General features: G+C 43.7%; 1 protein-coding gene across 1 annotated transcript; it reads right to left on the bottom strand.

Annotated features, from left to right (window-relative positions):
* Window positions 1–1,259: 1,259 nt before the first annotated feature.
* HEBP1 (heme binding protein 1) lies at window positions 1,260–21,395 on the bottom strand. Its single transcript, XM_008579059.1, has 4 exons — window positions 21,269–21,395; window positions 14,184–14,322; window positions 12,142–12,322; window positions 1,260–1,850 (listed from the first exon to the last, which is right to left on the bottom strand). Exons 1-4 carry the CDS (start codon window positions 21,344–21,346, stop codon window positions 1,679–1,681), a joined length of 570 nt encoding a protein of 189 aa, XP_008577281.1. The 5' UTR covers window positions 21,347–21,395; the 3' UTR covers window positions 1,260–1,678.
* Between the last annotated feature and the right edge of the window lie 4,754 nt (window positions 21,396–26,149).

Here is a 26,149-nt window from a genome sequence, read left to right on the forward strand (position 1 = left end):
CACTACGTTTTACTTAGTCTTGTGACTGGTCTCCCTGCCTCCAGTCACATTCCCTTCCAGTATATTTTCTATGTTGTGAACAGAATTTTCCTGCTAAAACACGATAGTCTCATGTTCCTGTTCAAAGCCATTCTTTATTTTTCATTTTTCTTAGGCTAGAATTCAAACTCCTTGACATGTTGTAGAGCCCTGTAGCTGCACTTCTGTCTGGGCCCCGAGTTCAGCGTGTGAGCCTGGGGGACCCTTAGCTTCCTCACCTGTGTGTGAGGGTGGTGACAGCCCCTCCCTCATGCAGTCTGTGCACGGAGTGAGCAGGCTGATGCATGCAAGGCACCCAGCCTTGTGTCTGACGTCAAGGCTCGGGAGCTCGTGATCTTACCACTGGCTTCAGAAATGGTCAAGGACTGTCCTTCAGGAGAGACACTGGGAGGCCTCCGGGAAGCTAATGAAAGTTCTAGTTCCTCTCCTTAGGAAACTTCACTTATGTCCAGTAAGACACCTTCATGGTGGATTAAAGTTCATTTTTCTGTTTCTTTGCTACCGAGCACCCCATGTTGCTTGCGTAGTACCTGCAAATGGGGCCTGGGTGGTTGCTGAGGTGGGTTTCTCTGAAAAATCTTTCCAGCTGGCCTCAGTAGGGCTGTTGATGGGGCTGCACCCTGTTGCATCCTGTGATGATCAGAGCACCCTCCATGTGTCCTGTGACCCACCGAGCTCTTCTGTCCTTGCCCGCTTACCCTCACGTCCTGTTCCAGCTCAGCTGTGCTCCCCAGGTCCTGCTCATGTCTGTGCATAGCCTATCCTTCTGTGCAGGCCAAAGTGTAATTGTTTCTCCATTTCTATCCTCTTCAATTAGTGAAACTGGATCCCTGCTTTTTCTAATCTCATCTCATCACCCCGAAAAAATCCTCCCTGCCAATATCCTGCCTCCAGGATTATTGGTGTATCGGAGTATGATGATTTTTCTCCTCAGTCTGCTCTCGTGACTCTTGGAACCCTTCCTGGGCCACACTGGCCAGCACTATCCTCAACTTATGATCACAGAAGTGCTACACAACAGTTATGGCAAATGTCTAGTTTAGGGACGTCCAAAAGCATGGTGCATGGCCTCCTTCCCTGGAATCTCTGGGATTATACTCTGAAAGATGCTGCAACTCTAAATATAGGATTCCTGCAATGCAAACACTATCAGTAGTACTCATAACTATAGTGTCTCTAAGACTGTAGAACCTTGGAAATAATTATACTTAGGATTTGTCTCAGCTGTTTAAGTCAAAGATTTTTATTTTTGATTTCTCTTTTGACAAAGCTCTTATAAGAATCACAGAATCATGCACAAATCACATTTTCCCCTCAATAACGAAAATACAAATTCAGTACTTAAAAAAAATCAGATTTTAGTGACCCATATGGCCGGTAAAATGCTACCAGCTTTTCCTGGTCTACCACAGAATTTTTTAAATCCCTAAGAGGGATGCTTGCCTATTTCAGCTGTATTATTTTCCACCATGACAAAAAGAGTCTCGGTGTTTATTTCAGAAAATTGGCAGTGCCTGGCTTTGAAGAAGTTGGTCAAGCTGGAGTCGCGGGTGGATCTCTAGAAGCATCACCCCTTCTGTGCCCCGGGTAAGGGGACACAGGTGCACACCTCCAGCAAGTTCCTGGCTCAGCAAGTCACTCATGTCTTCAACAGCCAGACCTCATTGCGACGTCCGTAGGGCTTCATGGGAGGGTCATATCCAGTGCAGAAGTAGATGTCGCTCCGGTAGGTGGCCACACCCTCCAGGGCGGTTCGCAGCTGGGCGGCATGTGCTATGTAGTCTGCTTCCTTGGCATAACCACCAAACTGCCTGAGGACACAGAGCAAGGGTTGGTTACAAAAGGACATGACCTCCGAGAGGCGGACTCAAAAAAAAGTCACTCACGACGCTTAAGATGACATGCATGGTAGTGTGGTGAGACTGTGGACTCACCACTTCCTAGATGCTCGGATTTGACATCTCTGAGCCTCAGTTTCCTCAGCTGTAAAAATGGGGTATATTTTCTTTTTTCTCCAAAGCTGTTATGAGCATTAAATGCAATAATGGGCTTGAAAAACTCTAATGCAGGGCCTGAAACATAGTAATCACATACGAAATATGAGCTTCTCTTCCTTTGCTGGAATTTCCTAGAAGAGGCAGGCTGACTCTCCCCAAGGCCAAGCCTTCACCCTTTTCTCTAGCTCCCTCTCCTGCCTCAGCCACTCCTCTTCTCTGCCTGTCTGTCACCAGCTGGGGCAGGAGGAAGGATAAAGGGGAGTCAGGTTAGAGCTGCAGCTTTATAGCTAATGTTTCTTGCACAGCAGAGCAGCCCTAATGACCAAGTACATCACAGCAGTGACACGTAGCAGCTTTGTGAAAAACAGAGCTAACAAAGGCAAGGACCCAAGGAAGACTTGCAAGCTTTAACACAAGCTTTATTTATTATTTATTTATTTATTTTTATATTTCTCACATTTTATTTTATTTTATATATTTTTTGAATTTTTATTTTGTCGACATACAATGTGGTTGATTATTATGGCCCATCACCGAAACCTCCCTCCCTCCTCCCTCTCCCCCCTCCCACCCAACGATGTCCTTTCCGTTTGCTAACACAAGCTTTAAACATGCCCCAAATAAAGAAATCACTTCTAGTAAATCCCTTCTCCTGCTCAAATCATGGAAACCTTCTTTTTCTAGTTAAGTAATGAGACGTTTCCTAAATCAGATATTTCTGTTGATGACAAAAGTTGGGGACAGAGAAGCAATAAAACCTTTCTTTTCAAGATTATTATTCTCTTCCTTACGTCATCTGCCTCCGTCCCAAAATTCGTCCTGTAGCCTAACTTAAAATATACCACTCTAAATCTGGGTTGCACTAAAATTTTATTAGAGTCAAATACATCCCCATGTCTAATGAGCTTTATGACTCAAAAGTCTAAATTTGCACCAGGCCAAGATTAAGCCAAACAATGCCTTATTTTTGGTGGAGTTCTCTGAATCACGCTTTGCTCTTTTATAAGTGGTTAGTCATGCTTGGCAAGCATTCAGCACTTTGATTACAGGGTCACTGATGTGAAAACACCCAGGATTTCATCTGTAAGGGATTGGTTATTCTAATGTCTAGACAGCAGCTACAGAACCTGGATGAAGCTGAGGTCAACTTCGAACAGAGGAGGCTTGGTGCTTCAAATATATTGAAGAAAGATTACAAGGCAGATGAAGAAAGTTGAGCTCTAGCTTCATTGAGGCTCAAATGAGAGGAAATTGGATTAGTAGACACAGCATGAACATTCAGGAAGAACCTTTCTGGCAATAAAAGCCTGCAAGACACTGGACTGTCTTGGGAAGAATGTCTTTGATTGAGAACCCCCTGTCCGAAATGAATCAGATGCTGGACATGGCAGCAGGTGTCAGGTGCTCCTTGCAGCCCCTACTCATGCTGTGAAAAGGGTCGATGTTGGCTCTCTACGTACTGATTTTTGGAAAGGTCCAAAGGGGCGGTTCTCAAACGTCTCCATTCATCGGCTGGAGGCAAAATGGCTAGTGTGTGCCACATCCTGCCTCTGCCACTTTCCGGATCATGGTCTTGGGCAAATTCTTTGATTTCTCTACTCTTCAGATCCTACATCTGTTAAATAGGGATGATGACAGCCTCAATCTCAGAAGACTGTCGTAAGGATTAAAGGAGAAAAGACTGTGCAAAGTGCTCAGCCCGTCACATAGTAAGCCCATACATACAAACAGTAGTTAGTACTGTTGCTTTCCAATTCTCTCGGAGCAGCCTTTCAATCCCGAGTCCCCAGGTGAGGGACGGGATGGTAATGTCATGAACTGGCTCAACTACCAATTCTCACTTTCTCAGCTAGTCCCACTCTCAAAACCCTATGTTATCCTGTGATCCCACTCCCCACCCCATTCCCGGTCTTCTTCATTTGATCTACTTTTTCTTTTCCTTTTCTTAACTGCACCTATCACCTTCTAGCATAGTGCATAATTTACTTATTATATGGTCTGTATCCCCTGATAGAATATACAGGCTCGATGATGGGAACGCTATTTGTCACTTTTTGTCCACACAGTGCCCAACACATATTAGACCCTTTGGCTAAATGAACAATTCTGGGATAAACAATAAAAGTGACTGTCTTCAGGTTGAGAGACCTAAAGGCGATAGCACTTAAGGCCTATTAGTGAGTTGAGTGTTTAAAAAAGTCTGTTTGACCCAATATTCACTCATTTATATAATAATCGCCTGAGCACATACTAAGGGGACAGTGGTGGGAAATAAAACAGGAGAAGTGCATTGACTGGAGCCAGACTGGAAGGGCCTTGAATGTCATGCCAAGGAGTTTGAACCTGATCCTAGGCGCAAAGGTGGACCTATGAAAGAATTTTAAAGTAGGTGACCGACATGATCAGATTGTGTTTTAGAGAGATCCCTCTGGTGGGAATGGTAGGGAGCTGAGAGATGTGGAGTCACTGAAGGCAGGAACAGACAAGTGTGAGATGAGAAACATCTGGACAAAGGCCGACTCGAGAGGTGACCGGGTGGAGGAGAGGTAGGAGAGGGAGCCGCAGAGCGTTCTCCAGGGCTTCCAGTTGAGCCTCTGGGAGGAAGCAGATGCCTCTAACTAGAATAAGGATTGAAGGCTGAAGAGTAACTTTGGAAAGGAGGGGCGGGGTGGGGGTGCTCAGGATCTGGTTTGTGGGCATGTTGATATTAAAGAGCCTCTGTGAAATACATTCATGCAAGTATTCACCGAGTATCTAAATGGGCCTCTGACACTCTGTGAATCTTCCCACGAACTTTTTGAAGTATCCTCATATGCAAACAGAGGGTCTGAGGTTGCTTATGGGAATCCTAAAACCTAAGTGGTGGGTGGCAGAAGAGGACTTGGCAAGGGACACTGAGAAGGGGCTGTCTGAGCAGTGGGAGGAGGCCAGCAGAGAGTGATCTGGAGAATGTCATCATTCTGTGATTCCTGAAATTTCCTACTGGAAAACTCCCAGTTCTTTATATTTATTGCCAGGTGAACTGAGATACTTGAAATGAAGATAAAAATTTCCCTATTGCTTCTCCATGGAAGCATTTCACTAGGAAACAAAGCAGGGTGGGCAGTGGAAACAGATCCACGTGTTCTCTCTGCTGACGTAACCAGCTCACCCTAGCGCCAGTCACAGAACTGCACACACAAGCCAGAAAACCAAACCCAACCAGGCACATGGCCCTGGGATGTGAAGGAAGCCCAGCTGTGGTGACTCAGCCTGTGTCCTTGTTCCTCCCTGCCTCAGCCTCCAACCTGTACACGGAGGATAACAGCATAGTGCCACAGCTCTCCAAATTCACGAGCATGCTTACATGTGAGGTCAGGAATGCTCGTAAAGTGCTTTGAGCTCCTAAAAGGAAATAAACATGAGGGACATACTTTGGTTTTGTAAGCCTGTTAATAAGTCTCTAACTCCCCATCTTCAAAGAAGCTCTCCTCCAGGGCACTGTATTTTATCTCACCCAGTGTCAGAGCTCGGTATTCAGAACAAAGAATTTGGTTACCTTGGGAACTGAGGAATCACACACACACACACACACACACACACACACACACACACACACACACACACACACACGACTCCAGAAACACAAAAGGAGCTGATTGGAAAGGGTTGGAAGAGTTAAAAAGGAGGAGAGATCACGCAGGCATCTGTGAGGAAGGCTTACAGAGGGTGGCTTTTGGTCCACGGAAGCAAAAAATTATAATGAGCCCTCTTCAGGGAGTGTCTGGTGCAGGCATGCGACAAGGAAGAAAGAAAAACAGAATGACTCTGAACTCGACCATCCAACTTTGTCTAGACCAGCAGGTTGATACACATTCGTGGCAAGTCTGCTGTGCATGCAGCTCTGTGCTAGGCAAAAGGAACATCAGAGGAGGAACTGAGCATCTCACATAAGCAGGAAAAGAAGCTTAACACAAGCAGGCATTGCATTCAACCAGATGGAGCCAGTGCTTGGTGCGTTGAACATCGCAGAGCGCAAAGCATGAGGGAGATGCCACAAGAGCTGTGAAGATGATAAAGACCTTGGGAGGTCCAACCAAAACACATAGGAAGCCTGTACTAGGCCGATGGCAATGCTGGAATGGAGGTGGAAGGTACAATCAGGACGCTCTGCAGGCAGAGGATAGGGAATGATTGGTTCTGATGCAGAACAGGAAGGGAAGGCATTTTGGAGAACGTGATATGAAGCAATTGTTCACTGGCTTCTCTTCCTGATGCTGGCAATGAACAGCAGGACAAAATTCCTGTGTTCACAGAGCCTCCAATAAGCAGGGACTGGGGAGGGGTGCGGAGGTGCTGGGTGAGCACAAGCAAAGGTCTGGGAGTGGAGTTGTGTCAGGGGTGGAGTGGGGGGTGGGATGCTCTGAGGCCAGGAGGGCAGTTGGGAGTGGGGGTGGTAAATGCCACGACAAGGCATTTTTACTAGGCTTTCCTGCTTGGCTAAACATTTGGGAGCCCAGAGTTTACCCATCCCTCTCCTCACGGGAATGGAGTGTTTAGTTCTTAACTTGGGCTTTGGCCCAAACCCTAATGTGCACCAAGGTCAGGGACAGGCCCGAGGTCCACAGTCAGAGCTGAGCAGCCTCCTGTGAAGTTGGTTTTCTGAGCAGGCGGAGGAGATGTGACCGGTTCTGTGCTTTAGAGCTGGAGGTGATAAAAGGACAATTTTGAAGGGGCCGAGGTGGGAGGACTAGAAGCCAGAAGGCGAAGCAGTCATTCAGACAGGAGATGGTGAAGACCTTGGCAGTGTGACGGAAGGCAGGGACAGTGAGGAGGTGACCAGGACGGGTGATGGTTAGATGTGGAGGTGAAGGAGTCAAGGTTACATTTGAACCAGTGGGCAGGAGGATAGATGGGATGGCTAGAAACAGAGAACGCAGGAAGTGATCTGATTTTGGGAGGAAATGTGAGTTCTATTTTGCACATTTGGGGGGATACTTGAGGAGGTTTATGTGGTGACGCCTCCCTGGGAGTTGGAACTGGAAGGCTGGTGCCTGGGAGAAAAGGAAGCACTGAACGTGCTGACTGAGCCACCGTCCACTCAGAATTGGTGACTGAAGCCCCTGCCAAGTATGAGTTTGCAGAAGACTGGAGGGACAACTGATGGCTGTGGGGGAAATGAGATGGTGATAGATTATGATTTAGGTGCTGAATCTCATCACTGGAATAGCTTTTAAAGGTGAGGTGGCTTATATATTAGAGGTACTCAATAAAAATTTGTCAAATGAAACCAAACTTCCCACCTCATACAAACATTGACTGGCAGAACTGTCACATGTGTACAGCTGGTGCCAGAATTCCTGCAGGGACAAGGACTTCATTGTCTCATAATGTCCATTTTACTCTTAAATGCCTTAGGCCAGAATGTTATTATTTTTGAGTAGAAATATACATATACGCCTCTCTATAATTTCAATCCACAGATACCATTTCTTATTTCTGGAACAACACAGTCCTTAAATATCCTTAGGCAACTGTTTTTTTTGTCTTTTTTTCCCTTCCCACTAGAATATTTCCCCCCACTTCAAAGAGCAGAGACTTGGTTCCCTATTATATCTTCAGCACCTAAAACAGTTCCTGGCACATTGTAAGTGAACAATGAATCCATTATCTTTTGAATGAGTGAATGAATGAATGAATGAGTGAATGAATGAATGGGTAAATGACACTGCTTTAGTCTCCACATTGCGTCTGCCAGGATGATGAGCCATTCAAGGGAGCCAGACAGAGGCCGGGTTGAAGAGTTGCCAACACACAGGTGCAGGCTGAAGCTATGACAGAGGACCACGATCTTTAGGGGAAAGAGCAGAGAGAGAGGAAGTGCTGGCAAGGATCCGGAACTTTCGTTCATTTACACATTTATCAACTTGCTATTGAGCACTTATTAGGTTCTAGCCAAAGGCCCTGCCGTCAGGAAGCTTGCATGCTACTGGGGGAGAGGGCAATAAAAGACATGAACGAATAGATATATAATGCAAGAGATGATGCGTGATGCAAAGTAAAATGAAGCAGGGTAAGGGGACAGAAAAGGACAGCGTGCCGTTTTTGGTGGAATGGTCAGGCAAGGCCCCGTTGAACTGAAGTGAGGGAGCAAAACAAGTGGGAGCTAAGTGAGACTGAACACCCTTGGCCCAAACTCCCTGTGGTTACACGTGGGTGCTGAGTTGCTTAGGAACTGGGCCAACACTGGTCTGTAGGTCTCCTAGGTGGTAGCATGGGAGCCCACCCCGGGCTTAGCAGATGGGCTCGTTCTTCCAAAGTCTTCCTCTAGGCCTCTGTTAGGGCCTGATCATGTAGAGGAGAAATAACACCAGCGATCCTGGGTGCCAGGAGCTGGTAAAGTTTTCTCATATGCACAACGTCACTGGCCTCACAACAATGCCTTATAAGTCTTATTTAACAGATGAGGACCGAGGCTCAGAATGATTAAACAACTTGCCCAAAGTTATAAAATTCATAATTGTTAAAGTTTTGGTTTGAACCCAAGTATATCTGTAGTAACTTTGTTTTTTTTTATTGTTAATTCTAATGAAACTTTAATTCTCAAGGGAGGGGAAGTCAAGAAGAGAAGAGGCAAACACTCGCTGAGTGTCTACCTCGTGTCTAGCATTGTGTAGGCATTTACAGATATTATATTTCATACTCTGTGCACTAGGTACTCTTACCCCCATCTTACAGATGAGAAGACTGAGGCACAGTGAGGCTCTGTAATATGCCAAGGGTTCTATTGCCAGTAAATGGCAGAGCTGGGACTGGAGCACAAGTTATTCTGACAATATACTCCTGATTTCCAACTCTTTCGTTTATACCCAGACATTTCATTAAAATGTGAAAGTTTCATTAAAACCATCAAACCTCTCCAGCTGTAGGTCTTTGTTGAGAACCCAGAACTGAAATGAGCTGAGAAGACCAAGCTCTAACCTAAGTGGCCTTTGTAGTCTATAGAGAGGACAGTGGTGGTCTGGAACGTGGCTTCTAGTTCTACTGCCTCTCATGAATACTAAAAATATTCTGACAGTGTTATTTTTAACAGCATTCTATTCATCTAAGAAGCACTAGTAATTAATACTGCTAATACATGTATAATCCCTTTGTGGACATCCCTTCACAAGGTCATAAAAAAGGAAGACTTAGTTAAGGATGGCAATGTTTTCATTTTAGAATTAATTTTGTCATCTAATGTGCTCACTGCATTATTTGAAATAGTACTTTTCCTTCTGCCATCTCACTAACTCTGCTTCCAGCACAATCAGGAATAACATAAATTTCTCTAAGATACTTTTAAATGCACATTTGACTGTGCAGTGACACCAAGCGGCTAGCTGAGGAATGATCAGACACTAAGTTAGGACTATACGGGGGTCTTCAGAAAGTTCATGGAAAAATTCGTATAATCGTTTAATTCCTTTTTTTCCCCTCCTATTTTTTTTTTTTTTTTGGTGGCTGGCCAGTACAGGGATTGAACTCTGGACCTTGGAGTTATCAGTACCACACTGTAACCAGCTGAGCTAACTGACCAGCCCTCTATTTCTCCATGAACTTTCTGAAGTATCCTTGTGTGCTAACTTAAAGAAAAAGGAAAAGAAAAACAGAACCATGGAACTAGGCTAGATACCACATTTGGTGCTTTCATTTGTTTCTATTTCAGAGAATTAGAAGGAACCTACCACAGACCTGGTTTTAAACAGGCACCCTTTCTCATCATAAGGAACCAGGGTTCTTAGAGAAATGGCTAATTCCAGCTTCAGAACAAGAAATGTCAAGACGTGCTCAAAACATATGGGTATACCAGAAAGCAGGGAAGCTGCTGAAAACTACTAGAGTCAAGTCAAGAGGACTAGAAACAACTGAAGAGGATCCTAGTGGCTGAAGGTGGGACACCTTGAGCATTAGTGAGAATAATAACTGCAACACACTGAAACATACCGATAGGGATTGTGTCCCCTAAGGTTTATGTATTAGAAACTTGATCCCAAGTGTGACTGTCAAGAAGGTGGGAAATCCTATTACAGTAGTTGAAAGGCAGAGCCTTGAAGACAGGTGATTAGATTGTAGGACCATACCCAGTGAATGGATTAAAAATGGTGGTCAGGGGCGTGGCCCTGAGGGCTTTAAAAGGGGTGTGAATGAGAGGTTAGTTTCTCTCTGCTCCACCATTTTCTGCCATGTGAGACCCCTGGGTTACTGTCACCACCACCAAGGCCTTTACCAGCTGTGTTCTCTGCACTTTGAACTTCCCAGACTCTGAAACTGTAAGCAATAAATTTTGTTTTCTTACAAAGTACCCAGTTCTGTGTATTTTGCTATAAGCAACAGAAATGGACTAATACTCATTCCAAATATGTTTAAATTCATATGTTTATAATTATTCTTAAAAAACAAAGATGCAGACCACCACACCTTTGGTGGATATTAAGGAATGAAATCATTATTCTGAAAACTGGTAAATAAAGAGAAGGTAGCAAGCATGTATCTTGCTTTTTCTGTGGGACTCAGGGAAACCAAATGGTAGATGAGGAGAAGTCTCTATTGAAGTATTCCAGCTAATAAGTGAAGAAGGAAAAATAGAGAACATTATCATTTACAACTTCTAATGAAACCAGGTACCTAGGCAATGATGATCTGTGGTTACTAACATCACATAAACAGGCAACCAGATGTTATGAGCTCCTGATGGGGATACACAGCAACACCTAGGAAATATTGTTGCCCAAAACCCCAACCTGAATCTGATCACACTTCCAGTTCCAGCTACTAATTTATAGGCTATCCAGGCTGCAGAGGGACATGGTAAAATGCCGTGGAAGTGCAATCAGCAAAATCCAGACTGTGGGAATGACAAACAATCCATAAATGGCAAGGAAAAATAAAAGATGTGTTGATGAAGAAATTTACAGATTAATAAGGATTTAAAAATGTACTGACCAATTGCAATGGATGGACCTTACTTGGATCCAGATTCAAAGAAAATATAAAAACAAATTATAAGAAAATGAGGAAAGTCTGAGCACTGGATATTTCATATTATTACAACATTAATGATTTACTGTTAAAATTTTAGGAGAAATAAGGTATTGTAATTATATTAAAAAAAAAAAAACAAACTTCCGTAGTCACACTGAAATATTTATGAATAAAGTAATAGAATGTCTGAAGTTTGCCTGAAAATAATCCAGGGTAAAGGCTGGGTGGAAGTGGTGGGGGTACACATGACACAAAATTGGCCTTGAGTTAATCATCATTGTGGGTAGGTGATGTGTACATACGGTTTCATTATATTCTATCTTTTTTATAAGTTTGAAAATTTCCATACTAAAAAGCTAAAGGCAGAAGAAAAAAATTGCACCAACTCGTAACCCTAGGTCTGGTAAAACAAATGATTAGAAATTAGCCCCATCTGCTTAAAGTCATATAGTCAGATTTTTACAAATGGTGAGTTGTTAGTTATCTAGAATAGACGTGGTTTCTGAGGGGAGGTTGGAGCCCAAAGGATAAAAGCTTTCAACCATTTACACCAGCTATTCTCTACAGTCAAGGGAACGTGACCCCAAATGAGGCCCATGGAACAGGACCAGAATGACAATAGGAGGGGTGTGGGCTCTGCTTAAAGGGCCGCAGACCATGAACAAGGGGGTGGAAGCCCAGCTCTGGCGAACGCTCCTTGCTCTTCTGGCACTCAAAGGCAGGGTGGGGTAGAAATCAGGTATCCCTCAGCCCCTATGTGTCCCATGTGTCCAGGACCCCACACCACAGCTTGACTTAATCTTCTCTGAGTCCCCCAGAACCCTGCTATGGCTAATGAGGGTGGTCATCTTGAGCTTCAGCTGAGGGGATACTCTCTCTACCCGTCAATTTGGCAACTGGCCAAGGCATTTATTCAGATAAAATGCAAATGTTTGTGTGCTGCAGCCTGAAAAACTTAAAGTATGAAATTGTTAGGATTCAGTATTTCTTACTTAATTCAGCAACAATAAAAATTCAATGCAAATGCTCACTGGAGGTGGTCCAAGGAGTGGTTGTGGGACTCAAAGGCTACCCTTGGATGCCCAAAGGGTCGTGTCCTTACGTGGAATAGACAGTGATGCTCTCCCGTTCCTCGATCTTGATGCTTTCATCACCGGGAGCTGGTGGGTTGCTTTGAAATTGGTTTGGTATCCGGAACCAAACTTTTAATTTCTTCTGTAGGGTGCCGTCTTCACTAGGGAACACGGCAAAAGAAATAGGGACTGTCATCCCCATCCCAATTCCTGCAAATGGAGGGACACATAGAGTGAGCTGGGTGTTAGTGACACAGCTGCTCAGAGCCGTGGAAGACAGACAAAGGTACTTCAACAAATTCGTGGAAAGATTTGTAGTATCTTTTCATTCTATTTTTCCATGAACTTTTTGAAGTACCCCATACTGGTCTCATTTTTTTTTCCAAGGAAGGCAATATTTTTTGTGCTTGAAATTAACAATGAACATTTCAGGTCTTGAAAATATATAGTTAGACACACAAACCCCTCTTATTTTTATACATTGGAGGTGGCAGTGTAGTGGCACAATTCTTGAAAAAAGTTATTTGGCAATACAGATCATGACTGTAGATATATCACTATCTAATTACTTCCTATCTAAACATCAATTTTAAGGAAATAATACAAAATATAGAAAGGACTATAGGTAACAGGATATTCATTTTGGCAGAATTTATAACTCTGTTCAAAACAGGACTATATCTAAATAAATTATAGGTGTATGATATAATATAATGGAGTTATGAATAATTGTGCTTAAGAAGGCCATTCGGTGATAGTGGAAAATAATTATGAAATAATAAGTAACAGAAGCAGGACATGCAATTGTAGGAATAGTAAGGTTACATTTAAAAGCTGATTAAGGGCCGGCCCGGTGGCGCACTGCTACAGTGCGCCGCTTGGGAGTGCGGCAGCGCTCCCGCCGAGGGTTCGGATCTCACATACAGATCGGTTCACGCTCACTGGCTGAGCGAGGTGCGGGCGCAGCGCTGAGGGTTGCGATCCCGTTGCCGGACACGAAAAAAAAAAAAAAGACCAAAAAAAAATAAAAGCCGATTAAAAAGTCCTAAATCAATATATTCAAAAGACAATAATGATTGTATTAGAATAATAACATCACCATGTTATTTTCAAGATTTTCTTTAATGAGTTTCATCATTTTTATACATATTCTTATCTAAAGAAATGCATGACAGTGTTAAGAAAGGAAAGATTTCTTCTTGATTTCCGCCTGGTCAACTTATTTTCCAAAGCCTGATTACTTTGGCCCTAGTAAATGTTACTAAGGTTAATACCGGTTTCTAAACTATCTAAATTATCAGCTTGAAAATATCCTAAAAATTAAATACGACACCTTTTTTTTTTTTACCTTGTTTTCTGACCAGTTTATGGTCTGTAGTGATTCCAAAGTGCCAACCAAATTAGAGAGCTTAAGAGTGAAACTCATTATTTAAATATGGTTTACATGCAAACAGGTATACCTTACCTGAAACTTCAGGCCTATCATTTTAAAAATAGGGCGGCAGCCAGCATGAAAGACCTGTGTTTGACAGTGGGGATTCTTGAAGAGGGCCTGAGGATTCTCAGAGACTTCGGTGGCCAGAACAGATGGGACCTGCCACAGTCTCTGCTCACCAAACCTCACTACCCAGAGGAATCTGAGCTAGCTGGGGTGACTTGGGACATCCAGCCTGGTGGAGGAGGTCTCAGATCAGATGCTGGCCTTGCCTTGCACTGTGGCTCAGCTTACCGCGGGCACACTTCACTCAGCCAACCAATCCAAAGACACAATAAGCATTATAGGGTTAAAAAAACAAAAACAAAAAAACAGCATATGATTCCATATCTGGGAGAGAAGCATGAACCCCGTGATACTGAGCTGGGATACTTCAGAGTGAGGGGTGAGCTGGGCTGACGTCAGAGTGGTCTCCCCAGAGCTTCCTGTGATGAATTCTTGTTCACGTGAAACATCGTGCCACTGAAACAGTAGTGACAGGTGTCTTGCAGCCCCTCTCTCACATTTTCTACCGATGAAGTGAGACGATGCAAAGCTCACTTCTAGACCAGAGCCGTGTCCTTCAGGAATACTCACCCTTGTCATTGGTGCCCCCCACGTACTTCATGACTTTGGGCATTGCTTCCCGCAGAGCCTCATCCACAGGCTTATCTGTCACCTCCACTGTGGCAAACTTCCCTCCTTCACAGGCCCTTTCCTCAAAGGAGACTTCTTCCTAGAGACAGAGAAGACACAGTGCTTAAGAGATAGTAGCAACCTGTGATGTTTCTAGAAGCAGTAACAGTCCAGCTACAAGTGGTGCAAACTTCTAAGGATCTTTCCATAATGGGTATGGTGACTGGGCAGAGGAGACAGGCCTGAATATGAAGGGCCATGAGAAATAGATTCGGGGATTCTTATAAATATAGAGACAATATCAGAAGCAGAAAAAACTTCTTATAACCGATATTCTCAGGGAGATAAGAAAAGATAGCATTTCAAAACACCAGGATGCTATAAAAAATGGAATGTCCAGAGATCAAAAATGATATTGGAAGTAAAACATCTGATAACAGAAATGAAAAACTCAGTAGAAAGTTTGAATGATAAAGTTGGAGGATATCTTCCAGAAAGTCAAGTAAAAGAAGTAGAAAATAGAAGATAAAAGAAAATCAGAAGACCAAGCCAGGCGATCCAATATCTGGATAATAGGAGATCCAGAAAAGGAGAAGAAGAAAAAGTTGGAAGGAAGGAAACAAAGAAATACAATAACAACAACAATCCCACAAAACTTGAAGGCCCCGATATTAGCCTTATTCTAGTAGCAGGACCACAATTCAGGAAGAATCAGAGTAGTTCTGTTCACACTGTACTCCCAGACACCATGTCCTCTCCCTGGCTCTTTTCTCACTAAATCACAGCCTCCCAGTCCCCCTCATGCTCAACTCCACTGTCCCCTCCCCCCACCTGTCCTCTGCCACACTGAGTCTCAGTCCTGAGGACATTATCTGTGCTGGGTGTCTAGACTCATTACAGACCAGTGTGACACTCCTTCACCCTCCCCGCCCCCCCTTGCCATGTGCTGTCTCATATGACATAATTTTATATTCCTGGACATACTGCAATGCCTCGTCTTTCAAACTTTCTAAAGATCACAATCCACAACAAGAAAAACATTTTTACATTATGCTTTCTCATGAATATACACATGGTTCAAACAAAGTTTTACAAAATAATACCTCATCCTTATGGATGGAATGCATTCTGATACTCTCTTTTTCTTTCTATCCTGTTTTCTTCTACACTGCCAAGGTGAATTTTATTCTTTTATTCCACTAAAAGAAGAAAAGTTGGTCTATACCATCTGGTAATGGAGCACTACTTTAGTTTGAAAAATCTGCAATAAAGTCTGTGTGGGTAGGAACTATACCACGGGGATTTCCACGTTAGAAGCTCAATAGATATTTATTTGTTTAAGGAGCTGTCTCTCCTACTAATGATTATGAAAAACAAACACATTATAGAGGACCTAGCTGCTGGAGGCTGGTCAAATAGCCTTTTCTACATTATCCTAGTTGGAAGATTCTCAACTAGGGATGAGGGTGTGAGTCCCAGGGAGACATAAAGTATCTGTGGAGGATGGTAGGACTGTGGGGCTGTGAGTGGCATGCATTGTCTGAACAAGTATATTTAATACTGTAATTTTATATTTGGAATGCAAAAATACCTCTTGATTTTGTAATGCAAAATTAAAGGAGAGTAATGAGATAAGGGACAAGGGAAATCTGAAAGTAAACCCTGAGGGTCAATCTCATAATTAAACTCCCCTTCACATGGGGTAGGGGAAATTGTACCAGACCAAGAATCAAGAGGCTTCAAAGAGGCTTCATTGGATCTGCAGTTCTGAGGATTGCTGTGAGGCGCTCCACTGGGTGAGTGTGACACTTCCCAAGAGCCTTCAGTAGCAAACTGTTAGGAAAACACAGCGTGTTTTGCTCTTTCCGGCTCTGTCACAGCAGAGAGTTCCTCCTTCATATGAGACCCCACTGCGTCTCGCCACTTACAGTGTTTTAAATTCCAGAAATGTTACTCTGTGAATCACAGACTTTCCGAAGTGAAAGAGGTTTTAAAGTTCACCTAATATCACTAATTTTACCAAAGAGGAAATGAAGAACCAGAGAGATTGAGTTGCCCAAGATGATGCAACTACTAAATTGCAAAATTGAAATGAGAATTCCAGTCCCCAAACTCCAGTCTAATGCTTGTTGCAAGACTCTCTACTGCTATTGGGGGTGAAATGAGCATTTTAACCTCTCTCTTTAGCCAGTGTGTTAGTTATTTCAGGCTGACATTTATAAGGGTACTTCAAAGAGTTCATGGAAAGATTCATATTATCTTTTACTTCTGTTTTTCAATGAATTTTTTAAAGTACCATCACATATGCCCCTGTCAAACTCAGAACAAAGGTATTAAAAGTCATTTTCTGCAATTATTTCTTTTACAAATGGGGAAACCAAGGACAAGATCTTACTAGAGAAAGAGCCAGGTGGTTCTGGCCTTTGGTCTTTCTTTCCTTCTTTCATTCATTTGACCAACAACTGCTGAGCATCACTATGGAAGTTATCCAACCAGGAAAAGAGAAAGTTATCATCTGATAACATGTTTAAGGGGCAAGGAGTGCCAGGGCAGCATGGAACACAGAAGAGGACTGCTTAGGTTAGTCTGGGCGCATGGGTGTATGTGTTTAAATGTTTGGGCAGGTCAAGCTGACTTTGAGGTGCTTACAGATCACCCAACTGGACGTTCAGTCCCAGCTTCATTGATTTATTAAATAAACATTATATTTACTTCCAAATCTGTAACTCCTGGCAGTCCTTCTGCAGGTACCACCTGTTTTCACAGCGTCTATGTCCATAACCTCTTATTTGAACCACAGGACCACTGTGAAAACTTAGATTTGAGAGACAAACATCATAAAACTACTACAGTTCTCCAGGGAGCTCTATTTCAATATATTTAACTAGAGTTCTGTATTTCTGCAGAGAATAAGGCACCTAAGTTAACAGCCTTAAATTTTAACATCTTTAGTACATTTGCTTGTCACACGGAACATAATAGCCCTCCCCTGCCCCATCTCCAGTTAGCCTATGCTCCCAATCAGTTACTAGATGAGGATTTTGGCCTGTGGCCACAAACATTAATTTCCAGCATTCAGTGGGAACCCTGGTCAAATTCAAGTCCCACACAAAGGTCTTGCAAGAATGTCTCTTGCTAGGGAGAAATGCGATTTGTGCATGATGTTGCTATGGGATTTGCAAGTCCTCTGCAAGGTCAGTTTTTTTCTTGCTACCTGATGTGGTGGGTATACATGTTGATTTTGGAAGCCTGCTGTCTCATTACAAATAATTAACCTAACAGAGTACTTTCTATGTGTCTATCTTTGAACATTTATTAAATTGTCACATTGGCACTGTTTTACTTTAAACACTTTACATGGGTTTATTCATTCAATCCCTCCAACAACTCTGTGAAGAAGTTTGTGCTTTAATCTTCATTTTCAGATGAAACTGGAGAACGAGGATTTAAGCAATATGCCCAAGTTACAGTGGCCAGTGGTGGAGACAGGATTCAAACCCAGGCTGTCAGGTCCTCACCAATGTGCACAGGCTAGACACAAATCTGATATGAATGCAGTTATTCCTATCAGCCCTGCTCTGGGCATCCACAAGACCCACCCGATCCAACACAAAGAGCTATCCCTTCCTGAGCACTGAAGAAGGCACCTGATAAGTCTGCAGCAGGGTGGGCCTCCCTGCCAAGTGTCCAGGATTAGTCCCAAACACCTGGTGAGCCTGAAGCCCATGTACACGGGGCACATGGTGTGCCGTCTATGTGCCCAGGAGAGTAGACAGCAGTTTCTGGCCCAGACTCTTTGCAGGATAATAATTTCAGGGAGAGGCTCTCTTCAAAATAATAACACCCTGAATTTGTATGTTAAAAAAAGATTTACAAATATCTTTGAATATTTAATTAACTGTCACACTGGCAGTGTCATTCTTATCTTAGAGTTGAGGGCTTTGAGGGTTCAGAGAAGTTAAAATGTTAGGTAACTAACACAAATCACCTAAAACTAAAGGGAAGTTAAGTAAAACTAAGGGAAGTTAACAGTTACTGTGCCCAACCGACTGACAGATATTCTGTTGAACAATTTATAATTATCTCATTTAAACTTCAAAACCATCTATTAAGATATGAACTCTTATTTTTTCTCATGATTAACTTCAGAGAGGTGGTCTGTGACCATACGACTAGTAAGAGCAGAGCTGAGATGTTCTGATGTAATGATAATACCGTATTTGCAGAGCATACTAGTTTATAAAACATCTTCATGTTTTTTAAAAAAAATATTTTTAGAAACTCTGGGAGTAGATAGGAAAGATAGTTTTATGCCCATTCTACAGCTGAAGAAATTGAGGTTCCTTTGGGTTAAACGATTTGCTTCAGCCTGGCAACAATATCCTATATGGTCCCACAATTCCATCAAATGTTGAGGGAAGATGCTAATCAGGCCTAGAGGCACACCAAACCAGTGGCAGACAACACTGTATCAATAAAGCTCTAACAGGAAACAGAAACTACTAGAGTATTCAGAAGAGAGGCACCTTGGTGCAAAGAGTCGGTTACACAGACAACAGAAGAGCTGAGATTCCAAACAGGGGATAGGATGGCAACCCAGTGAGTGGTTGGTAAGCACCTGTTGCCTGAGCTCAGATACTTGGATCACCTGGTAGAAACTAGAACCATGGTGGCCTGGATAGCAGCAGCCAAAGCCATAGAGAAAAACCTCCTGGTGTGAGAGACCTGATGGGGTGGAGAAGGCGAAATACTCTGGTTTCTTCTTCCTATCTCCCACGGTGCCTCCCACTGGGCAAACCTAGCTGGGAGCCGGCTGACAGCAGAGCCTGGGAAGGGGAGTCCGCAGGGGTCAGCCCCCACTCCACACTGGGACAGCAGAGCAGGGAATGGGTGCAGAAGGAATCAGAGGGCACAAGCCACAGACCAGCCCAGACCGTCGACATGCGTTCACAATCATCATCCCCCAAAGCATAAGTGAGCCCCATTCTGCTACAGAAAGGAAAGCTTTCTGTGAGAGCCAACAGAACACTCCTGAGGGCTGAGTCCACAGATGCCATGCACACAGGCATGGTCTGGTCTGCAGACAGAATCCTTACAGTGTTTACAAATATTTTTAGTCAGTTGGCAACAGTGAAAACTGACATGGTTGCCCTGCGCAAAACCGCAGCCTCACCCCCAATACTCCCCGATGCTTACTCGCCTTCCCTGCTTGCTGTTATTCACGGCACTGATCACCATCTCATACATGATAGACTTTACTTATTTATTTGTTCGTTAGCCACTAAAACATAAGCTTCGTGAGGCCAGGGATTTTTGTTAGCTTGTTCACTCTTTATCATTATTGCCCAGAAGAGTGACTGGCACATAGTTGGCACTCAACAAATAGTTATCTGTTGATTAATTTTAAATTGGAAGATTTCACATGAAGAATCTGAATATCTGGTTTTCTTCAAAAGGTTGGCGACACTGGTTCACATCACTGCAGGACAACTGGCTGGAGTTGCCCTTTATAGAAAGGGACCTAAGCTATCTCTGATTTGCCTCAATACCCACCTTCCTGATAGTCTAAAACTGCCAGCTCCATTCATTTCCGTGACCTGCCTGGCAGCTGCAGGCATTTGAATGCGAGACCCTTATGCAGGGTTAAACTGCTCATTCTACATACAGCTGGGGAAACTGAGACACAGACAGATGAAGTGACGGGCCTCTGGTTGCTTGAGGAGTCCAGACTATAGAATCTAGTGAGGACTTTGGTGTGACGATCATTGTACTAGGCCCCAGGACGTGGCCCCTAGGCAGCACAGTCCTTTAACAAGGCACGGTGCAGGGAGCTAGACACACGGCCGCACTGTACGAAGCACTTCTCTGCAAGGAGATTGTAATGCAGTAGCAGACTCCTTGTTTCAGGGGTGCGGTCCAACCTGCCCATGTTAGCACCGATGTAGACCTGGGGGAATACAGGAATCGTGTCCTCCTCATTCAATCTGTATTCTAGGCACCCCACTCCTGCAGCTCTACTGGCCAAAAGCGATGGCACAGCTCCGGGCCTTTGCTCATGCTCTTTCTGTTTGGGGCGCTCCTACACACCCCGAGGCCCAGCTCAAGAACCCATAGCTCCTTCCGCCGTGTTCCCGCCTAGCACACTTAGGTCTATGCAGCACACGTCTTGTTCTTTTATGCAGTGGTCGCCCCTTACCTTGTTTCACTTTCTATTTTAGGTACCCACGGACAACCGTGGTTCAAATATAGGTGAGTGTATTACGAAAAGGTATTTTGAGATAGACCACATTCACATGACTTTTATTACAGTACATTGCTATAATTAATTGTTCTATTTTATTACTAGTTATTGTTAATCTCTCACTGTGCCTAATTTATAGATTATAAACTTTATTATGGGTATGTATGTATAAGAAAATCGTAGTGTATGTATATAGGGTTCGGTACTATCCAAGGTTTCAGGCACCCACGGGGGGTCTTGGAACGCATCCTCCGCGGATAGGGGGGACCACTGTACTTAGTTCTCCAGCACTTGGGAGTTTCTTGCCAACAAAGACTTTGTCGGTCATTTCTGCAACCAAGGATGACTCAAAAAACAAAATAGTTTAGAATGTTTGGAAAGTTCATTTATTTGGTTTGTTTCTGGTGGCTGGCCGGTGTGGGGATCCGAACCCTTAACCTTGGTGTTACGACACCGAGCTCTAACCAACTGAACTAACCGGCCAGCCCTGTTATGTTTAAATAAGTGAGCGCACTCAACGGGCGGTGTCCCGCTCACTGAGCTGGGTCCCTCCCCTCACCCAGCAGCCTCTCCTCTTTGTCCCCCTCCTTCTGCGGTCCCCCTCCCTGCTGCAGGGACCTCTGACTCCCTCCCTCCGGTCCCGGTCCCGGTCCCAGTGCGAGGCGTCCAGGGCCGTGCCAGGACGCACATGCCGGGGTACCTTCCTGTCCCACCCGTCCCTCGGAATCCCTTCCAGGCCCGACCGGGTGGCGGTGGGGGCGGGGCGCAGCCGTCCCTCGGGTCGTCGGCAGCCCCGCGGGCCTACCTTGTTCCCTTTGCTCAGGACCTGCCACGGCCACGTCTCTACGCTGCCGAACAGCGAGTTCCTGATCATGCCCAACATGCTGCCACCGAGGCGCTGGGGACACACTGGCGGCGGCAGTGGCGGCGGCGGGGCGGCGGGCGGTGCCACCTCGGCTCCGCCCAGCGGAACGGCGCTCGGGGACGCGGGGTCGGGGGGCCGGGCTGCCCGCCCCTCCCCCCACACTGAGTCTGACTGTTCTCCGGGGACCTGGACACACATCCTCCTTCGGATAGGATTCGGGCGCAGGTGGCGGCGAACTTCCCACGACCGTCCCCCGTTTCTGTCCCCCGCCGCGTCCTCTCTCGGTACATGGGCTCCAACTTTCCCAGCCCCCGCCGGAGCGCTCTGTCCCAGCAGGCGCTGCAGAGTCTGGGTCACAGTCTTTGTGACCATCCCTCCACCCGCAGACACCCTTGTTTGCCGTCCCCCTCCCCCATTACCGCTCATCTGGGCGATTGAAAAGCCTCATAGCTAGTTTCCTACTTAACCACGTTCTACCCTCCAATAGGTTTTAATCACAGATTCCATGTTTTTCAAAGCGTGGCTTTCTTTGTTCATTCACTCCTATTAAAAAATATAACCAAGTTTATTACCATGTATTGATTGAAAGCCTGTTTCCTGCTAAGTGTTTTACAAACATCATGTCTATGCTTCATGCCACTAAAAAGAAATATTTGGTAGCCTTTTTACAAAGGAAGAAACCGAGGTTCAAAATAAGTATCTTCCCCAAGGTCAGCAACCAGTGTGCACCTGGGTCAGCATTTGAACCCAAGTCTGTGGTGTCAGTGTCGAGAATGCTTTGATTGCATTTTCGCCCGACCTTTTACAGGTCCACATCGACATCTACATGTGACGCTGCTTTCCAAATACTCTCTGTGTGTTCCTGCCTCTGTGCCACACTGGTCTTCCCACCAGGACTGGCTCCCCCTGTGACTCATACCTGGACATTTGACTTCTTGGAAAGTACACCTCAAGCACTGTGTCTCCATGAACACTGGGTGGTCCTTCTAACTCCCGTATACATCACTTTGTTTGTTCTAATGTTCTGCCCATACGTCGATTCTTTATGCACGTTTTACCCACTGGTTACGTTGTCATTTGGAATTGTTAACCTAATTGTTAGTTTAATTTGTGGAAGCAGCTGTACCTCCCTCATGAGAAGGGGCAAGGTGGGCCTGAGCCAGGCAGTGGCAATCAATAACGGTGACACTGATGACCTCTGGTTTTGTGGGAACATATTAACTTTATTAACGAAGCATAACACAGATTACTTTTTGACAAATAAATATTTGTTCATTGCTGTAAAGTAAATTGCCATTTATTTCACAATTCTTTGACTCTAAGATGTTATTTTATGTGCCACCAAGAAAGAAAAATGCTACCAAACTATGCAATCAATTGATTTTAAAAGCATTCAGAAACATTAAAATGTGAAATAAAACGCAGCTTTCAATTCATAAGAGGTTGTGTGTTGCTTTGTAAGAGTCCCTGAGTATTTTTCTTGCTCACAGCCATGTCTCCCTTATTACAAACCAATCTCTTAAAGATCTGTTTTTCCATCAGGAGGCACACCCGGGCGTCGTTCAGTAAGTGTGGAATGATTAACAAAACTTTTCTTAATATTAGATCTAATCATCTATTTTAGCTATTAAACTAGATACAGTAAATGGGTCTTATTGGTCAGCGTGGTCAAGTAGCAAAAAGCATTTGGGAATCAGAAGACAGTCGGTCAGAAGGTCTGTATTCCAATCTGGTTCTGACCTACTAGTGTGACTACTGCCTCTTCTGCAAATTTCCTAACCTCTGCAGGACTCAGTTTAGACATCTGCAAAGTTGGGGGAATGATGCCAACTTCACAGTGCTGTTGGAAGAATTAAAGGAGCTCAGGCACTTAGAGGCACCATGTATGTAGACTGTCAATCTAAATAACAGACACAGAGAGAGACTCTCTAAAAGAAACGATGTATATTTTGGAATAGGTATTGCAATGGGCATACATATGCCATAGTAAACTATGTGTGTATTCAGGGAGGTAAAGAAAGGTTTTTAAAACAAAGGTTTTTAAAGAAAAAATGTTTACATAATTGTTTTGGAGTAATTATCCTTCACTACAAGGATCAATAACAAGGGTGGAGTCAGTCCAAAGATGGACAAGCAGCTGTTGGGTAGATGTCGTTGCAGAATTATTTTTGTATGTGTATAAGATTGTGATGGCATTTAGGCACCGTTGTGGTTTTTGAAGTCTTTTGTGATAATTCTTGTTATCAGGCATTTGTGCATGAGAACCCTCCTTTTGTGGCCTTACCCGTCTCTGTTTGTCAAGATTTTTAACACGAGTGACTCTGTTTTGATTCTGACAACTTTCACAACACAGTTAAGGGCTGGACTCTCCTCACCCCCATGGTCAAGTTTCCCCGTCTCTGTTTGTCAAGATTTTTAACACGAGTGACTCTGTTTTTATTCTGACAACTTTCACAACACAGTTAAGGGCTGGACTCTCCTCACCCCCATGGTCAAGTTTGTTCTGCTACCAAGAAATGAACACCGCTGCTTCAAGAGCATTGCATGTATGAATCATTTTAAAGCATAGATTGTTAGATTTTTTTCTTTATCCGAAGACTCTGATATGTTGTGAGACACTTTCCTTTGCAATTTATTAGGTATTGTGATTGAATAACATTGAGTGTGCGTGTATCCTACAGACAAAATACATTGTACAAGGGGTCTTCAAAAAGTTCATGTAAAAATTCATATCTTTTTTTATTGACACATTGTAATTATGCACACATGGGGTACAATCTGATGTTTTGATACAAATATATGTTGTATAATAATTGGGTTAGGGTAGTTAATGTATGAATCACCTCATGCATTTATCATTTCTTTGGTAAAGACATTCAAAAGCTTCTCCTCTAGCTATTATGTAATGTACAAAACTTAACTGTTACTCTTCTGTGCAATAGAACATCAGGACTTACTCTTCTATCTAATTGAATTTTGTACCTGTTGGCCAACCTCTCCCTGTTTTCCCTCCCCTATCCCTTCCCCAGTCTCTACTCTCTACCTCTATAATGGCAATTTTTAAAAAATTCTACAGATGAGTGAGGTCATGTGGTATTTGTCTTTCTGTGCCTGTGTATTCACTTAACATAATGTCCTCTAAGTCCATCCATGTTGCCACAAATGACAGGATTTTATTCTTCTTTATGGCTGAATGGTATTCCATTGTGTATATATATAGCACATTAAAAAAATCCATTTATATGTTGTTGGACACTTAGGTTGATTCCATATCTTGACTAATGTAAATTGTGCTGCAATAAATATGGGAGTGCAGATATCTCTTGAACATACTGACTTCATTTCCTTTGGGTATATACCCAGTTGTGGAATTGTTTTCCATAATGGCTGAAGTAGTTTACACTCCCACCAACAGTGTTCCCTTTTCTCCACTTCCTTGCCAGCACTTGTTTTCTTTCGTCTTTTTGAAAATAGCTATTCTTTTTTTTTTTTTCCCCTTATTTTGTCTTTTTTCGTGACCAGCAACGGGATCGCAACCCTCGGTGTCGCGCCAGCACCACACTCAACCAGTGAGCGGACCAGTCTCTATATGGGATCCGAAACCTCGGTGGGAGTGCCGCTGTGCTCCCAACGGCCGCACTCTACCAAGTGCGCCACCGGGCCGGCCCTGAAAANTTTTTATGGCTGAATGGTATTCCATTGTGTATATATATAGCACATTAAAAAAAATCCATTTATATGTTGTTGGACACTTAGGTTGATTCCATATCTTGACTAATGTAAATTGTGCTGCAATAAATATGGGAGTGCAGATATCTCTTGAACATACTGACTTCATTTCCTTTGGGTATATACCCAGTTGTGGAATTGTTTTCCATAATGGCTGAAGTAGTTTACACTCCCACCAACAGTGTTCCCTTTTCTCCACTTCCTTGCCAGCACTTGTTTTCTTTCGTCTTTTTGAAAATAGCTATTCTTTTTTTTTTTTTCCCCCTTTTTTTCGTGACTGGTAACGGGATCGCAAACCTCAGTGTTGCGCCCGTACCGCGACTGGCAACGGGATCGCAACCCTCGGTGTCGCGCCAGCACCACGCTCAACCAGTGAGCGGACCAGTCTCTATATGGGATCCGAACCCTCGGTGGGAGTGTCGCTGTGCTCCCAAGCGCCGCACTCTACCAAGTGCGCCACCGGGCCGGCCCTGAAAATAGCTATTCTAACTGGACTGAGGTGGTATCTCCTCGTTTTGATTTGCATTTGCCTGATGATTAGTGATGTTGAGCATTTTTTCACATGCTTGTTGGCCATTTGTGTGTTTTCTTTTAAAAATGTTTATTAAGATCCTTTGCCCATTTCTCAGTGAAATTATTTGTTTTTTGCTGTTGAGTTTTCTTAAGTTACTTATATATTCTTAGGCCCGTGTCAGATGTACAGCTCACAAATATTTTCTGCCATTATGTAGGTTGTCTCTTTACTCTGTTAATAGTTTCCTTTGATGTGCAAAAGTTTTTTAGTTCGATGTAATCCCATTTGTCTATTTTTGCTTTAATTGCTTGTGTTTTTGAAGTGTTATTTAAAAAATACTTGCCCAGCCCCATGTTGTAAATTGTTTCCCCTATATTTTCTTCTAGTAGTTTCATAGTTTCAGGTTTTGCTTTTAAATCTTTAATTCATTTTGAGTTGATTTTTGTATATGGTGAGAGGTAGGGGTCTAGTCTCATTCTTCTGCATATGGATATCCAGTTTTCCCAGCACCATTTTCGAAGAGACTATCTTCTCCCCAATATGTATTCTTGGCACCATTGCCAAAGATCAGTTGGCTG

The sequence above is a fragment of the Galeopterus variegatus genome, unplaced genomic scaffold (assembly GCF_000696425.1).
Source record: "Galeopterus variegatus unplaced genomic scaffold, G_variegatus-3.0.2 Scaffold1802, whole genome shotgun sequence".
Taxonomy (NCBI): domain Eukaryota; kingdom Metazoa; phylum Chordata; class Mammalia; order Dermoptera; family Cynocephalidae; genus Galeopterus; species Galeopterus variegatus.